The 18,968-nt window shown below is 36.7% G+C and overlaps 1 protein-coding gene across 1 annotated transcript; it reads left to right on the top strand.

Moving 5' to 3' along the window:
- Positions 1–11,619: 11,619 nt before the first annotated feature.
- LOC110105373 (ankyrin repeat domain-containing protein 13C) lies at positions 11,620–17,480 on the top strand. Its single transcript, XM_020834846.2, has 2 exons — positions 11,620–13,010; positions 16,706–17,480. The coding sequence occupies exons 1-2, from the start codon at positions 11,724–11,726 to the stop codon at positions 17,066–17,068; spliced, it is 1,650 nt and encodes a 549-aa protein (XP_020690505.1). The 5' UTR covers positions 11,620–11,723; the 3' UTR covers positions 17,069–17,480.
- The last annotated feature ends 1,488 nt before the right edge of the window (positions 17,481–18,968 follow it).

Below are 18,968 nucleotides of genomic sequence, written 5' to 3'. Positions count from 1 at the left end.
TCTTTATTTATAGTACTTTCATTTTTTTAAAAAATAGACTATAATATAGAAAATTAGTTTGAGGGCCTCTATGGGATGATTGCAGTTCTTAAAAGAGGATTTTGAAGTTGTTGTAAAAATAATTTTTCTATCACATAAATTTTTTGAAAGATATAAGATTGTAATAGCTAAATTGAATTATAGTTGCGGACTAGAAAGTAAAATAATGAGAAAATTGACCTAAATAGATTATATGTTACAACTTCGAAGTTCAATTTACTATAATTTGAGGCTTTATCTTATTTCAAAAATTAAAAAAAAAACTATACTTCAAGAGTTTTAATAAAATATTTTTCATCAATATTCTTTCTATATCTTGATGATTTTTATATTTTTGTTAATTAGGAGCTGTTGAGCAATTTTTTTCCTATCTGAAGTAATCTGAAATGTCCTGCCATAAATTAAGCTCATTAAACAACAAATCTGTAATGCCTGACAAGCATATTTAAGACATGTTCAAAATTATTCCATGTCTGACATTTCTTCAAATGAATTATGATTAACTGCCTTTTTATGTTGTCTTCTTTAGTAGTTTGAGTTAGCATTGTTCAGAAGAGATCATAAGTGCAGAGAACAGCAATTTTTTTTTAATAAGGATGTTATTCCTTCCATACTAATGTTTTTTTTTTTTTTTTTGTTTTGCTCATTATTACAGCTAGGTATACTACAGGAAATTCATTGAATGTCAAAATTACTGGTAGTTAAATCGGCTGTTTGATCGCCGGAGTATTCTATCTGGCGGTTTTCTTGCGCTCTTGCACCGAAAATTTCCATCCATTATAGCCGCCAGAAAATATCAACACAGAAAATGATCGTCGATTTTAATTTCCTACGCAGTTTATAACTGCATAGTTTTAATCACCGAATATTTTAAAACCGTCGAAAAATGGACAGTTTCGCCAGAAATTGCCACCATACTGAGACAATTTTCCTGTAGTGGTAGTTGGTGGTATATGGTTGGCGCATGGTTTTCTTCTATTCTTCAACTTGTAAATAACAAAGGACATTAATTAGTCCTTTTATTTAGGGGCAGAGCTCAAATACACATGCGAAACTTGAACCAAGGACTTCTCAGTTGGGAGTCAAACTCCCAACGAACAAATCAACATTTTATCTTTACAAATGTAAACTTTATCTTCTTTTATGACGCAATAAAATTTGTTAATAAACAGCTTTTTTGTTTATTTTGATCATTATTGCAAGTACTTCTGCATTGTTTTGTTCTTCTTCAACAGCATGTAGATTATAAAGGACATTATTCCTTCATCTTTACTCTTGTAAAATAATCATCTTCTTTTATGTGAAACAATAAAATTTGTGGATAAAGCATTTTTATAAATTGAAAAGAACCCCTTTAGAAGATAAAATTTGTGGTAGAAGGCATATAAAGAAATGGTAATCTTAAAAAATAAGAAAGAAATTTTTCTTTTAAAAAATTACTTATAAAGGGGTTCTTTTCAATTATCTGTCCCGGAAGATTGTAGAGACCTTTTAAAAAAAGGTTGAAGGAAGCATCATCTTCCAAACAATTAAGAAGATGTAAGAGTTGTAGATCATCTCCAATCGCCGCCATTTGATCGCGGATGAACAGTGCAACGCCAATAATCGCAACCGAACGCTTTTTTCTCCGCCATTTGATCGCGGATGAACAATGCAACACCAATATTGGCGTCGCACTGTTCATCTGCTCCATTTTTTGGTCTCTACCGAACTTGCGGAAGAAATGCGCGAAAAAAGAGAGCGACGGTTAGGGGGCAAAATGACGTTCGATTGGAGATGAATCACGGCAATTTTTTGTTTCACTTCATTTTGGAAAGAAAAATGAAATTTTCGATTGGAGATGCGCTTACCACTGTTAAGATATCGGGCAAAATAGAAGTACAAATTGAGAATTGCAGCAAAATAGTTAATTTATGATAGCAGCTTTGTAACTACTGGAGGAGCCAAAAAAAAAATTCAACAATGGCCTAAATTTAATTTTTTTTTATTTATATTAACTTTTTTCACTCAAGCATGGGACCCACATAGACTGTTTTAAAAATATATATAAATTTAATATTTAGCAGATAAAATATTAAGTATTAAATAATAAAAAAGTTGAAAGAAATTTTTTTGGCTCCATCAGTGGCTCCGAGCCAGCTTGGGAGCAATCGCAACTCCATAGGCCCCCACTGACCCTAAAAATCCTACTATAATTTTCATGGGCCCCCATTGATCACTAAAGCCCACAACAATTTTAGAAGAAGTAAAAATATATTTTATTGCTGAATACTAGAGAAATTTAAACCCTGCACAGCTGATAGCTTAAACTAGGGGCTCAATCAGTGGGCCACAGAATCACTTCTTACCATTATATAGATAGCTTTTACCTCTATATATATATATTTAATTATTTATTTATTTATTTTTATTAAACTAACATCTAAATATTTAAAATAAAATAAGATAATTTTTTTTATAAGTCAACTAATAGAGTATAATAATTTCTTGAAAATAAATATTAATATTTTTTAAAGATTAATATTATTTCACTATGCCATATTAAATATTAAATAAAATGTTAATAAAAAATATCCAAAAAATTTTGATAGTATTAAAATTCATCAATATCTTAGTCCTTTGATAAAAATCTATGGCTCCGCCCCAGATGTACTCGACTTATTAATTTGCTCACGAGGCGAGCTTATCTAATCAAATGCTCATATTAGAGCTTGCATTTTAAACAAGCTTAAGCTCGAGCTCAATAATGTTAACTTGTTTGTTGGTGAGCTAACTATATTTTTTTATTTTTTTTGGTTGAGAAAATAGTCGAATTAATAATAAATATTAATTTTATTTCCTATCAGTGCCTAATTTAAAAATTGTCAATGTATTCTCATTGCAAGTCACATATCTTCGACAAGTTCATGTTGTCGCTTCATTCCATCTTCGACAAGCCAAGCTCAAAATTCGAGCCCGAGGCTTCTATACATCTGGTGAGCCAAGCTCATGCTTGACTAGGGCTTGAGCTCCAATTCGATCTTGTCTTTGTTGACAAGTCGAACTTCAGCTAGCCCTAACTCAAGCTCTTCTCCACTCATTTACACCCTACTGCAATGAACAACAATCAACTAATTGTGGTTACAAAAAAATATAAAGACTCCTAAATAAATAGCTAAAATTTATTAAATATCTTTTAAATTAAAAAAAATAAAAAAATAAAAAAATTCAGATCAACACTTCAATATGGAAGATTTCGGATAGTCACTTTAAAAGTTTCACCCGGTTTTTGTGAGTGTGTGCAACAGAAGAATAGTAACTACACTTTTGCCGCACACACTCATAAAAACCGGACAGTTTCCAGTCTGGACTTCGCACGTAATAATCTCTCACTAAACAGACCCTATATTTGAGCAATATATTTCTATTTGAATTGACTATTAACTTTTTTTTTTTCGTGAATCTTAATGCACTTTAATTCTTTTTATTTCAAAAATAAATAAAAGGAGAAAGTAAAGCTTGTTAGCTACGAGATTTATTAAGGTGGTCTGATTACATCCCAACAAAAGCTGGCGTCAATTTGCTTTTAGTCATTTAATGAGAGAACATCCTTTTTTTAAAAATTTGCTAAAAGGGATTATAAAATATTTTATAATAATTAAGAATCCATAATAAATTTAACGGCGAATATAGCATTAAGCCTTACATAATTAGATTTAAGTTTTTAGCTAATCTGATATTTCTTTTTAAGTCTAAAGCCTTAAACACTACATAGTTATAACTAATTCAAGAAAAAAATCGCAAGATTATTTTGAACAAACTTTATTAAGGAATTAATAAATTTCATAACATTTTACAGAACATTCTTGATTTTGCGAGAAAGTTTTGAATTTATAACGTAAAAAATTAAGAAATGTATTGCATTTTGAGTAGATTTTATTCAGGATATCTCAAGCTATTTTTTTTCTTCGGGATTGTATTTATTATGTAATTTTGATGCTTTGAATATATTTAAGTTGTGATGGTGTTCGGATGGACTGTCATCGGTGGGCGATGGTGGTCGGATGGACCGTCAGAGTTGACGTAGTCAGCGGGGGACGCTAGTCGGAGGGATCATAGTCAGTGGGCGACGGTGGTCAGAGAAATTATAATCGACGAGTGAAGGAGATCGGAGGGATCGTAATTGGTGGGCAACTTTGGTCGAACGGACCGTAGTCGACGGTCGAGGAGGGTAAGGCAGAACTCTAGTGGCAGTCGATAGTGTCGGCAGCTAGGCGATGATTCGATAATGGTCGGACGAAATTTTGGGGAGGGTCGGCGGCCAAGTTTAAGTCCCGTGGCAGTCAGTGGATGGGCAGTGATCCGACGGTGATCAGTGATCTTGTGGAAATCCAACAGTGATCGACAGTCTAACAATGGTTAGGCGAATGTCCAACAACAGTCGACGATCGGATTAAAGTCGAGCGGCGATCAATGGCTTGACAGTGGTCCGAAGGTGGTCAGGAAAAAGTCCAGCGGCGATCGGTAGTCGGATTGAAATCTAGCGGTGGTCGGCGACCGGGCGGTGGTCTGATAATGGATGGGCAGGAGTCCGGCAACGGCGGTGGCTGAGTGGTGGTACAAAAATTGTCGGGAAGGAAACCGGCGGAGGTCAGCGACCGAGGCGGTGGTCCGATATTGGTCGGACGAGAGTTCGGCGGCGGTTAGCGGCCAGGTGGAGCTCTAAATCATTGAAGCCTTAGAGCTCTCTCCTATCTCCAGCCAAAGGTCAATGCTCTAGGCCCCCTTTTATGTGAGAAGTAAGTCTATTTATAAATTTTGAGAGTGACATGCTCCGTAAATTTGATAAAGATCCAAAACAAAATCAAAGTGGTCAATCGGATAGCTCATATCGATTTCCTCAATCATAGAGCGTTCATCAAGCATTTAAGTGTTATAACGATTTTGGAAACAAGCAGTCTTGGGCTCGTTGGATTCATCTCATCGAACCACTCGATTCGACAATAAACATGTTATATTTGTGTATCATTTGGTCATCCAATTTATACTTTGAACATTACAAGTATGCTTCGGGCCTCTGATTTGGACCCATCTAGGCTCGGATTTAAACGATTTTGGTGTTGTTATGTTTGTCTTTTTGAAACGTTCAATTTGACTATAAGTTTGTTGAAATTGTAGTTTGGATGGCTCCTCATTTAATTTTGGAATTTTTTAATTTAAATGTGCCTCGAGGTTTGTGCTCGATGAAAGCAATTTTTGGCCACATATCAATAATACTTTTATTTAATGCATAAAATATAAAAGAAGAAAAGATATTTGGCCATAGTATATCTTCTCTATGACCTTAAGATTATAGAGAATCATTTGAAAAGGAACTCGTTTATCCATATCAACAGATGATGATGATTGGAGGATTGTAGTAGGGTGATGATGGTTGAAGTACTGTAGTTAGGTGATTGTGTTCAAAGAATTATTGTCAGACAATAGTAGTTGGAGTGTCATATTCATGCGACAATGATAGAAGAATCGTAGTCAAGAGATGGGGTTCATATGAACATAAATTAGATTATTGTGGCTAAGATATCATACTCATGCAATAATAGTCAAAGGAACATAGTCAGATAATGGTGGTTGGTAGACCATAATCAAACAATGATGAATGAAAAATAGTGATCAGGTAATGATGGAAATAGGATCATAGTTAGGTAAAGATGATCAAAGGATATTAGTTAGGTGATAGAGGTTAGAGGGTCGTAATTGCGTAATGGTGATCTAAGATCCATAATTAAGCGACAAAACTTGGAGATATACATTCGGGCTATAATGGCCACAGTCGAGTAATTGTTGTTGGGCAATGGTATTTAGGAGATAGTGATCAGAGGAATATAGTATATTAGTTGTTAAACGACAATAATCTGACTGCGGTGATCGACGCTCATAACATGGTATATCGGTGATGGTACGATGACGATGGTTGGAGTGGTTTGATAATAGCGATTAAAAGATGGTCGGATGATGGCAGTCGAGTGATGTTTTGATGGAAGTGATTAAGTTGTGTTCCAACGAAAGCAATGAATTGGTGGTCCAATAGTGTCGATCAAGCAGTGTTCTGATGGCAATAGTAAGGCAATGGTTTGATGGTAGCTAACATAGTGATTATCCGATAATAATGGTCAAATATGATTCAGAAGATGTTGAGGTTGTGGTTTGAAGATCTATCAGGGCAAGATTAATGATCGTAGTCGGCAGTGGTCCGACAATTATGGTATTGCCACAATAGTTGGGTGGTGTTCTATTGGGATTGTTCACATGGTGGTAGTTGGATGGTGTACTGAAGCCAACACAAAGGTGGTGGTCCAATAATGGTGATCAAGTAGTGGTCCAATAACGATGGTTTGATTGAGCTTTGAGATTCTTTAAACTCTTAAGTTGTCTTAAATCTCAAGCCAAGGGTTTAAGCTTGTTTTGTTGTAGAGACTGAGAGCTTGTATATAGATTTGTTAGAGCAACATAACCCTTAAATATTACAAAAATTTGAAACACTCCTTCAAATTATTAGTATTAACTCATATTATCATAGATCATTTTTTAAAAATTTAAGTACCTTAATGTTGTTAAAAGTAAGTGATTTTAGGCTCGTTAGATTTCTCTCATCGAAACACATTATTTAAGTAAAGCATGTCATATTTAAATATCAATTTGTCATCCAATTAATATCTCAAAATTTCTAATTATACCTAATACATCATCAACAAATTATCTTAATTGGGCATGAATCTCGAGGCAAAATCAAGCTGTAAACTTCTGAAATTAAAATTGGGACCATCCGAACTCCGATTTCAATAAACTTATAATAAAATTGAATGGCTCAGAAGGACAAACCCAACGACACCAAATTTGACTCAATCCGAGCCCAAATGGGTATGATTCGAGGACCCGAAGAATTATTGGAAGGTTCAAACCACAATTTGGATTACTAAATTGTTTTCGAACATGACATGCTTATAATCAAATTGAGTGGCTCAACGAGAAGAATCCAACGAACCCAAGATCGCAGAATTCCAACATCATTAAGAGCTTCAAATGTCTAAGGAATAGTTCATGATCAAGGGATTCAACATCGGTCATCCATTCAAACCACTCCCCATTTACCCTTGATCTTCCTCCTATTAAGGGCCATGTCACTCTAGGAAATCTATAAATAGACTCCTCCTTCCACTTGAAAGGGGGCCCTTAAGCCTAAGGAGAAAAGAGAGATATCAGAGATCGCTCTTACCTCCTTGCCTCCTCGACCATCGCCGGAGTTTCGCTGGACCACTACCTAAGGCCCTAAGTTCCGCCAGACCACCACCTGAGGCCCTGAGCTCCGCCGAACCATCACATGACTCCCTGTGCTCCGTCGGACCACCACTTGAGGCCCTGAGTTTCGTCGGACCACCACCTGACGCCCGGAGTTGTGTCGAAGCACCACCTTATGCTCTAAGTTCCATCGGAGCACCATCTGATGCCCTGAGTTCCGCCGGGCTACCACATGACGCCCTGAGTTCTGCCAGACCATCACCTAAGGCCCGGACTTCTACCAGACCATCACCTGAGATCCTAACTTCTGTCATACCACCACCTGAGGCCCGGACTTCTACTGGACCACCACCTGAGGCCCTCACTTCTGCCTAAACCATCATCTAAGGCCTGGACTTCTGTTGGATCATCACCTGGGATCCTGACTTCTTCCATACCACCACCTGAGGCCATTAGTTTTGCCGAACCATCACCTGACGCCCAGAGTTCCGCCGGACCACCAAGTGACCCCGGAGTTTTGCCGAACTACTAATTAACGCCTTAATTTCCAAGTCACGCCAGACTTTTGCCAGACCATCAAGTGACGTCGGACTATCATGCATGTTTGGCACTATATTTCAACTTTACAATTGACATTTATAATCTGATCGCCCTCAAGGACGAGTCAGTCCGCTGTAATATACTCGAATTCTAGTGAAATTATTTCCAACTGGGTCAGGCCCCATAATTTGTCCCTTTCCAATATTTTCCATATAAAAAGTCTTATGTTCTCTATGTGTGATATGGATATCCGTACAATGCTAAGATATATGACTTTAACTCTATCTTCGCATATATTCTAGCCCGCAACAAGACCTATAGTAGTTGATTTGGATTCATTTGGAGTCGAATTTCATTTTTATGACTTTATATATATATATATATATATAAAAAAAATTAGTTTAAATTTTGATATATTTGAAATTATTTGATTTGAGCAATTTTTAAATACATAATATATTAATATGTCATTGTTGCCACCCATCGCCACCGCCACCACTCACATCCATCTGCGTCCGATGGTGGTCGCCAACACAACTTACTATCGATCACCACCTCCATTGTTGTCACATGTTGTCGCCGCCCCATCCGCCATCACCACCATATGCTTCTATTGGAAACCACCACAATTCGCCAGTGACGACCACCTACCATTGTAGTAGGCCACCATTACCCCCTAATGTCAACCATCAATGCCACTGTAGGCCACGGATCAACATCATTTTTAGGCTTTACATTTCATTCAATTTACTTCAAATAAAAAAAGTGATTTTTATCTATTTTGTACTCATCCAAATAATTTCAAACATTTAAATATAGGAGTTGTTTAGTTGGCTAAAAAAGAAAAAGTGTAAAAGAAATATTTTGTAGTTGTTTGGATGAAACCGATAAATAAAAAGTAAATGCAAATGAATGAAATTTTTGTTTGGTTTGAAGTAATGAATGTAGTGCAAAGTCTAAAAATAGTGACGACTGGTAGGAGAGATGGTGGTGGTGGTGGCGGCCGACGAGAGATGGTGGTGGTGGTGGAGGCCAACAGTGGTGGTGACTGGCGACGGTGGTGGTGGTGGTGGTGGTGACTAGTGCACTACAGGAAATTCAGCTATTACCGGCATTTTTTTTCGGCGGTTAACATGGTATTACCGATGGTTTTTTCTGGCGGTTTACCTGGTATACCGCCGGTAATATTTAGATCTGGCGCTTAATCCGACGGTTATATGGCCGCCGCTATTGATGGGGGCCTATACTTTAATAACCACCGGTTAGGCCACCGGAATTAACCAGCGGCCAAACCGGCAACTAAACCGCCGTTATTACCGGCGGCTATACAACCGCCGGTCTAGGCCGCCGGTAACAGCTGAATTTCTTGTAGTGGTGGGGGTGGCATCAGTGGTTGCCAACAGTGGGTGGAGGAGACGATCGATGGTGGCTGGCGGGTGGTGGCCGGCGGCAATGGCTGGCGGTGACAATCGATGGTGGCTGACGGGTGGTGGCCGGTGGTAGGCGGTGGTCAAGCATGCTTGTGGTGTAAATATATTTCACTCAAAATCAAAGAATTTAAGTTTACACTCAAAATGAACTATTTTATTTTATATTACATTTAATATACTTTACTTTGCATCATTTTGTATTCCAACCAAACACCCAAATTTATAAAATCCCTGTATTTAGAATACTTTACACCCCAAAGTGATTCAATCAAACAACCAACAAAATGATTTACACGTCATTTAATTTATTTTACTCCACTTTTTATTCCAACCAAACATCAAAATTTTCAAAACCCTTTTTTTTTTTTTTTTTGGATTACTTTACACCACTTTGTATTCCAAATTTCCAACCGAATAGCCCATAATACATTCCTTCTATGGTACACTAATTTTACACTGCATTCTTTTTTAGCAAACCAAACTACCCCTTAATTTTGCTCTAATTATGAGTGTCGTGTATGATCCTCCCTAGACATGTGTCGCACTCTATAACAACTAAAAAATATATGATATAATTTATATTCAAAAACTTATATTTAAATGATTAATCTCTTCTCCTTTAGTTTTAACCAAAATTGAGATGATCTATTGAATCTCTTCTAATTTCATCCATAAAAAAAAGATAAACTAAAATAAAATCAATATTATCTTAAAATAAATAAGTTGAAGGAGGTTTTTAGGCGTGACACCTCCTCGTTCTCGTTCCCACTCCACCCTAGCTGTTTATCTGGCCTGGTTTTGGCGTTCTCCGCCTCTGCGAATGCAGGGAAGTTCCTCTAACCAGCTATTTCATTATTTTGGCTTGGTTTTCTTGGACTTTTGTGTCTAGTATGGCACCAAAGCGCCTGTTGGATCCTGATTTTTTGTCTGGTTCCAACTGCTCGCGCTCTTTTATTGAAGCGTTCTCTGGTTCTCCTTCTGATGTGTGTTTTCCGGAGCTTAAGGCTTCTTAGTTTCAAGGTTTGCCCTCTCTTTGGATCTCCAAGGCTGAGATCCTAGCGCTTACTGCTCCTTTCCAGTTTTCGCTAGTAGGTTTTTTTCCGTCCCGGCGGCCTATTCTGGACTCCATTCGAAATTTTTTTTCAACCTTAAGCTTAACAGTGATTTTTCTGTTACTCTGCTCGATTCTTCCCATGTCTTAGTTAAGCTTTTGAATGATTTAGATTATAGCGGGGTTTTTAGTCATCGTTCATACCTTGTGTATAATTGTTTTATGAAACTAACTAAATGGCCACCTTCATCGAATATTGGTGTTGAATGTCCTGTTATTCCGATTTGGATCTCCTTCCCCAATCTTCGCCCTCATCTATTCACCCCGCGGATCCTACATGCATTAGGTTCGATTTTTTGTCATCCGCTCATGACAGACCAGTCGTCTCTGTCGCCTCTCGTGGGAAGGCTCGTGGGAGGGGCAGACTGGGTAGATAGTTTCTCGTGTTGGTTGCCCTCTTGTCTCTCTGGTTGGTTTTTTTGGAGCTCGTTTTGTTTTGTTGGACGGGGGTTTTGCTGGACAATGATGTGGTTGTGGCTCGTTTTCTCATCGTCATGACTCGTGGCAACCTTTGGTGATGCTCTCTTGCTCGGTTGTGTTGGCTTCTTCGCATTTTCCTTCACCAAATTGAAGGGTTTGTACTTGACTTCGGGGAAGCTAGAAGCCTCGGGCATTAACTGGGCCCTTCAGATTGTTTCCACATTGTATTTCTTTGGCTTTTTTGTTTTTTGCTACAATGCTTCATGTACTCGTTTTTTTATCAATATATGTTTTATTTTTATTAAAATAAATAAATAAGTTGAAATAACATAGTATTTGATATATAATTAATTAATCAATTATAATGCAAACTATTTTAGACACTATTGGTATTTAGCAAATTTAGATTTTTTTTTATATAGTATTCATATTAAGATTACTTTTAAGTTGTGTGATAAAAAATAAAAAGAAAATATTAAACTCAATTTTGACTATGAAATTAGTTCATCTTTGTACTCATAGAAAATAAATTTTTTATTTTTTTCACATCAAATAAGAAAAAATACTAATTTCTCTCCAATCAACAATGGGCTGAAGTTTTTTTTTTTTTTTTCTTTCTTTAAAAGATAAATAAATCAATAATATGAATTATTTTTATTGTCATAAATTTTATTTATAAACGATAAAAGCAAAACAAAAAAGCAAAGTAGTATAAAAAAAGTTACACAATTCCCGCGCATCAACTCCAATAAAGTGTAACGAATAAAAATATATAACCAAAATAGAAAAAAAATTAAACATTTAAAAAAAAAAGTTCCTCTCTCCTCCTCCTCCAGTCCTTCACTACCGTTATGTTTCAGTAGAGAGAGAAACTATAGCGCCACAGGCACCCAAAGCTTCCTCCAATGGCGGAAGAAATTCTACCACCCGACGCTTACGCCCACAGCCCCGCTCACTACTTTATAGCATCCGGAGACCTCCTCCGCCTCCGCCGCCTCCTCGATTCCCTTCCCCGTCTCTCCCATCCTTCCTCCATTCTCACCGAATCAGACTCCATTCTCCAGTCCCACGTGGCCGAAAAAATCTCGTCTATCATTGACCGACGCGACGTTCCCAATCGAGACTCCCCCCTGCACCTCGCTGTCCGACTTCTCCCTCTCTCGGCAGCCACCACCACCGTTTCCGCCCTAACCTTCGCCGGCGCAGACCCCTCCCTCCCCAACTCCTCCGGTTGGACTCCCCTTCACCTGGCCCTCTCGCTCCACCGCCGTAACCTCGCCGTCCTCCTCCTCCGCCACCATCGCCTCTCCGCATGGTCCAAACTCCGCCGCCGCCTTCCCTCTCTCCTCCCTGCTCTACGCCGCATCCCCGACTTCCACCTCCATATTTCCCTCCGCTTTGAATCTCCTCTCCTTCCCTTCATCCCGCGATCCGCGATCCCGTCCGATGATGTTCGCCTCTCGAAACGCTCATGCGATCTTCGCGCTGATCGTCGCCGCCGTTTGTCTTTTCTATTCCTATCGGACCCCAATTGTCACGATCTTCCTTTTGGTTCTCTTCTTGTCCTCGATCGCGATAGGAAGGAGATCCGCGACGCATTTGATGGCGCCGATGACGAGGCTGAGGCCGAGGCGATGGCGGCTGATTCTACTGCCTATCGTCCAGGGGTTGACATTGGTAACGCCCGCCTGGTGCCGTGTACTAATTGGCGCCGTCGAGAGAGAATGGAGCTGGTCGGAGAGTGGAAAACGCGTGTTTATGAGCTGCAGAATGTGGTATTTAGTTTCAAGACACTGGCAGCTTCCATAACGGAAGAGGTATTGCCTGAGCTAAAGCTTGATGAGGATGCAGAAGAAGGGTTTATTGTTGCGGAGCTTGCGAATGTTCCTGCGCGGCATAGCTGCTATGAGCGAGGGGGGTTTGGACGTGCCGAAGAGGTTGAGATGGGTCGGCGGAGGAGCGTGGACGCGGTGATGCCGGAAAAATTAGGTTTGGGGAGTTGTGTGTTGAAGAGTAAGGAGAAGGAGGTGGTGAAGAATTTGAAGCCTATGGTTTGGCTGACTGAGGATTTTCCCTTGAAGACTGAAGAGCTTCTGCCGATGCTGGATATACTTTCAAACAAGATCAAGGTTGTGAAGCAGTTGAGGGAGCTTCTCACGACTAAATTCCCGCCTGGGACTTTTCCTGTCAAGGTAAAGGATATGAACTTGGAAATTTTGACTTTTTATTACCTGCATCTGTATGGTCGTTTCATCCTGCCATTGTTTTGTTTTGTCTTGTTTTGTTTGTTTGTTTTTAATACTTTGAGAAAAAAACTGTTACAAAATTTGGTGCGGACATTGCTATGACTGGTGCTCTAGATTGGGTAAGTGTTTCAGTCGGCCAAATTTTAGACTATGAGACAGTGATATGGGTTGTATTTGTGATGACTATTTTTGAAGAACAAATGTGAATGGAGTGGACCGGCAATGGGAAATTGAGTATGATAGGGTTTTTGGTATTTTTTGTTTCACTTCTTAATGTATTGAATCAATTTTTGCTGTTATAGCGTATGGCAGGGACGTTCTATCAATAGCTTTGAAGTTATAATGTGAGAATAATGGCCTAATTTGGAGAATTGGATTCGGATGGAATGGTTTTGAAGAACTATAAAAGAGATGTAAAGGTCTGAGAAGGGCTTCATTAAAGAACACTTTAAATGCTGCTGCAAAATTTTAATATGCTAATCCATAACAATAACATCATATGAGGTGCCAATCTTACTCTTGCATTATAAAGAGTATAAAGAGTTTTTTCCCGTGTTTTAAATTGAATTCTTAAGAAGGAAGCTTAGGTTTCATTTGGGACGGCTTTTTTACTGCTTCTTAAAGCAGCTTTTTAGTACAAAATTTAAAATTTTTGTACTAAAAAATTGCTTTAAGAAGCCATGAGAAAGCTGTACCAAATGAAAGGCCCACTCACTTTGAGTGAGAAGGACTTGGGTGTGTCAAATGGCTGAAGTAATGCGGTTTGCAAATATTATGAGATTGGGAGAGATGGGGGGTGGTCCAGCATGATGGATATTTTCATAATTAGAGACCTATGTCGATTTGTTTTTTTTTTTGGGAAAACCATGTTGAATTTCACCAGCTTAAATTGAATTGTTATGATGATTGAAAGATTGAAATAGATATGTTACATCAGTAATGGCTTTTCTATAATTAGTAACAGTCAACAGTTAAAATTTATTTATCTTTTAACGTATGCCAAACTAAGCTCCATGTACAATAACTTCTTGATTAATTTATTATACGAAGTTTTATTTTAAAATTTGAAAAACTCTTGTTAAATATGTCTTGATAATTGTAGGATTGCGTAGAAGTTGCCCATTCCTGTCAGGCAGCTTTGGACGCCACTGTTTTGGTAGGTTTTTGTCTGCTTCTGTTATATTTTGGACATATGTTAAGGCCTTAGATAGAACAGCAGTTACTGTGGCATGTGCCATACTTGGCAGACATGAAAGGCAATATAGAATAATTCCATTGATAGACAACTTTCAAAGCACCCTCCCTCTTCAAGTTTTTTTTTTTTTTGGGGGGGGGGGGGGGGGAGGGGACATTAAGGCCAATTAAGACAAACTCACACACACAATACATATATAAAGACTCGAATCCAGAACCTCTTAGTTGAAGCCTAAGCTCTCAACCAACAGGCCAAGATGAGCTGTGTGTCTTCAAGTATTCATTTCATCACCTCAAAAAATATAGCGGCAACGGAATTCTAGTCTACCTTTAGCACTTTGATTTAATTGGTACTGGATATTCTTATTTCAAGCACGGAAGGTTTCGGTTTCCAACCTTTGTAAACTAATATTAAACTTGACTTCTGAAATAATTTTAGGATTTAGAAGGGAAAGGTGACAAGAAGAAGTTGATGTTAATTATAATTAAAGAATGTAGCCTGTGGGAATATGATTCTTAGGCAGTACACATTTAGACCCTTTAAGTTTGTTTCAGGCCTTCTTAAGTTATTTTCCTCTTTCAGATGAAGCTAATTTCATTTCATGTAGAGAAAATGCTATAACATTTTTGTACATGGCAATACGATTTGAATGTTTGACGCATAGTTTATTGTCTCACAAATTTCTTTTTCTCATCATTTTATCTTGATGGCAACTTTTGCTATGTTTGACTACCCTGGTGTTTCTTTATCCAAAACAAGAAATTTAGTATTCTTTTACTAAATTTAACCTATTTACATTTCATAAGAATGTAAGATTATAAATAACTATTTTTCTTCTAAATTGAGTAAATAGGCGTATCATTGTCTTGAAAATCTTCATAGATATGGGCATTTCTTCAACTCTTTAAGTATGAATCTTCAGCATTTTTGGCATTCAACGAAAGCAAATTTATTGTTTTGATAAAATTATTATCTTTAATCTCGTAGAAAGAAGAGATATATCATGCTTTCCTTGATGAAATATGCCACCCAGTTTGTTTTTGTTTAGAACGGCTTTTAAACTATCATTTCATATGGTGCTCAAATAGAGAAAATAGAGGATAGATCATCTCATGATATGATGATTGTGAGCCTGTGAGATCACTGTTGAGTAATATGAAGTAATATGGCAAGATGGCCTACCAAATTCAATGCCATGATTATTTTCTTACCAAACATTGACAACGAGGATAGTCATTTTAGCAGTAGACAATAACAATATTGTGGTTAAAGATTGTTATCAAAACTTTTTAGAATTGAAGTTTCTAAAGAAAATTTGCATCTATTAATGTTTCTTAAGATAATTAGTTTGGAATAAAACAATTCATGCAAAAATTTCTCACAAAAATTGAAGGGAATTGAATAAAAAAGATGCATCCCTTCTTTTTAAGCTTTTCTTTCCGCTGTATTTTCCTTTTATATATCTTTTATCTTCGAAAGAAAGCTGTAATGCCATTGATAACTATGACGTACGTTGTGCGCTCTTAAGTGGAAAATCAAGTATTTTTAGCTGGTACAAACCACTAGCAACAATAACAACAGCATCAAACCTTTATCCCACTATGTGAAATCGTTTACATGAATCATTTTTCTCCCTGGTGTACAAACCACTAAGCAGGCAATTACTAAAGCATTCAAACACCTCGTGCTGGTTGTATTCTTATGCATTTATGAGCTTGGGTAGCAGGGTATCACATCCTTTCATTTCAAAATTTTGGACCGACACGTGATATTAAATAGCACAAAGAGATGATATATACATGCTAATAAATTCTAGTTATTCCTGACCTCAAGATATTGACGGTGACATCATTTCAAAATGAGGTCTTTAAGTTAACCGATGAGCTAGATTACCATATATCGGTTACTTTTTAAGGTCTGTTTGGGGCTATTTTTCATAGCTTTGCTTTCTAAACAGCTATCGCAGTTCTATTTTGCCATAGTTTTTTGGTCACTTTTTAAAGTTTTGTTCAAATTTTTTCAAATATAAAATTTTTTTAATATCCACATCATCTTTTAATAACATTTAGGCTTCGTTTGGGATGGCTTTTTTGCTGCTTCTTAAAGTAGCTTTCTAGTACAAAAATTTTTATTCTTGTACTAAAAATTGATTTAAGCAGCAGTAAAAAAACCGTCCCAAATGAATCCTTAGTTTTCTCCCGACAGTCATACAACTGCTTTTTATGAACAGCTGCAATCATCCCAAATAAACTCTTAATGGATCATTGAAACTGAAGACTGAAAAGCTAATGAATTTTAAGTTGATATATGTTGCAATGAACATACATTCTTTGTTTTTATGTCATATATTCATTTCTCATTTTAAGCAAGCATGTTTATAACATATTCATCCATCTACCTCTCTCCCTCTGTTTTATATTTCATTGAGCTCCATTTTATTCTGCAGGTTGCAATCCCAATTGTCCCAACTGTAAGAATGATCATTACATTCACTAAATTCATCGGTCTCCAACCATCAGAACAGTTCTTCACACCTCTTTCAAGCCCAAGGCATCTTTCAGCCCCTGAAGAGGAAGTAGATCATCGAAAGCCAGAGAACACCACTCAAAAATCATGGCTAAAATGGAGCAGCAGTTCTGCAACCAAATCTTCCATTTCCCGATCAAAAACTGCTAACCCACAGGTGGATGAGCATGTGGATCCTTTCATTATCCCAAGTGATTACAAATGGGTTAGTACGATAGATAAAAGCCACAGGACAAAAACAACTTCCAGGTCAAGGAAAGGGAAGCAGAAAGAGATTGGGTGAATGGAATATGGACAAGCTTTTGTCTTCTTCACCATTCTATTAACTTCAACTGGGGGAGCAGGCTGTTTGTAACATGTTAGCTTCGTTTGGGACGACTTTCTTAATGCTTCTTAAAGCACTTTCTATCATAAAATTTTAAATTTTTATGCTAGAAAGCTGCTTTTAAGAAGCAGAAAGAAAGCCATCCCAAACAAAGCCTTTATCTCAGAAGAACTTGTAGTCTGCAACCATGGAGACTATATAGGCTGACAGTAGATGGAAAGGAGCAGTTAGAACTGGAAATGAAATTGGGGTCTGTGGAAGCGCATCTGTAGTGCGGTGAAAATCAGCTTTTCCATTATAATAGTAGCCTTAAATAGTTCAGAGAATTTGTATTTGTTCTAATGTTGAATGATATCATTTTGGTCATGAAGAAGGGTTCGACCAGTTCAAATTTAACTCAAAAAGTTAAAAACTTTGATTCACTTTACAAACATCTAAACTCCACCAAGCTATCTACTAAAACTATTTTATAAGTAAGCAGTTTGAAGTATCTAAATTTATTATTATTATTGTTTTAGGCTTCGTTTGGGATGACTTTCTTACTGCTTTTTAAAACAACTTTTTAGCTAGAAAATCATTTTAAAAAACAATAAGATAGTCATCCCAACTGAAATCTTAATCAAGTATGTCAGCGACGTGTCTGACATGTGTTGGACTTGTTTTGAGTGCATGTTGTATGTTGCATGCATCAAAAACTTCGTGTTTTTATTATATAAAGTTTCAGTGCATCATAGATCCATTGTTATTTCATTAGATCTTAATTAAAATTTTTATATTATTTGTCATTTATGCTCAAATAAATAGATGTTAATTAATAAGTTTGCATGAAAAACTTGTTTGCATTTAACTTTTTCTGTTAACATAATCTATCATATTGATTGGTGGATTATTACTACATGAGCATATCTTTAAATAATGATTATTTCATTCATTTGGTATTTATTTAAAAATCAGAATAATTTGTTTAAACTTTTTGTTTGGTTTGGGGTTGAAGATTTGGTCAATTCATTAGATTCTTATTATTTGATGTTTAGTTTTTTTTTTTATGAAAGATTATTAAAGATTTATTGATGAAGTATAATTTTATTTTTGTATATTTATGATTATATCTTTTATCTTACCTAAGTTTATAAATGCATGAATTTTTCTTGAATGCAAAATTTATTTTATATTTTGTTTGGGATAACTTTCTCGCTATTTTGATTTTTAGGCTGCACTGACAATTTTGTTTGGTACTATCCATCATATACACATCTTGGCCTGTTGATTATGTGCTTAAGCTTCTAATCTAGAGATTTTGACTTCAAAGCTTACAGATGTGATGTATATGAGTTTACAATTTAATTCGTTTAAAATCCAAAAAAATAAAAAAATAAAAACTATTACTCAAAACATATATCTTATTTGGAGCTATATCCATATGGTTATTCCATTAAATCTCTTTTTGATTTCCTAATCAATTGTGGTATTATTTTCTTATTGTTATTATATTTTGAAGTATAATGTTCATAAAGAATTTCAAATTATGGTCTAGTCATGCTTTTTTTTTTTTTTGGAAAATGTTAGACTAGTCTAGGAGGGACCTGCTCAGCCTGCCCGACTCAACATGCAGGAGTGAGAGCCACACGTTCAACGGGAACACGAGTCTCGCACACAGGAGACACAGGAGAGGAAAATTCAACCCCCTTTGTGGGACCCAACAAAATAATAATTCCATATGTAAGGAGAATGTTAAGGAAGGAATTAATATGGCTATTTGAATTCAAATATGAGAGAGTTTAGTAAGGAAAAAAGGTTGGGTTTTTTTTTTTTGGAGGGGGGGGGGGGGGGGGTATGCATGTTTTGAATTGAGAGAAAT

This window comes from Dendrobium catenatum, unplaced genomic scaffold, assembly GCF_001605985.2.
Source record: "Dendrobium catenatum unplaced genomic scaffold, ASM160598v2 fragScaff_scaffold_1013, whole genome shotgun sequence".
Classification (NCBI taxonomy): Eukaryota; Viridiplantae; Streptophyta; class Magnoliopsida; order Asparagales; family Orchidaceae; genus Dendrobium; species Dendrobium catenatum.
Note: the sequence above shows the minus strand (reverse complement) of the source record. Positions and strands in the feature narration are given on the sequence as shown.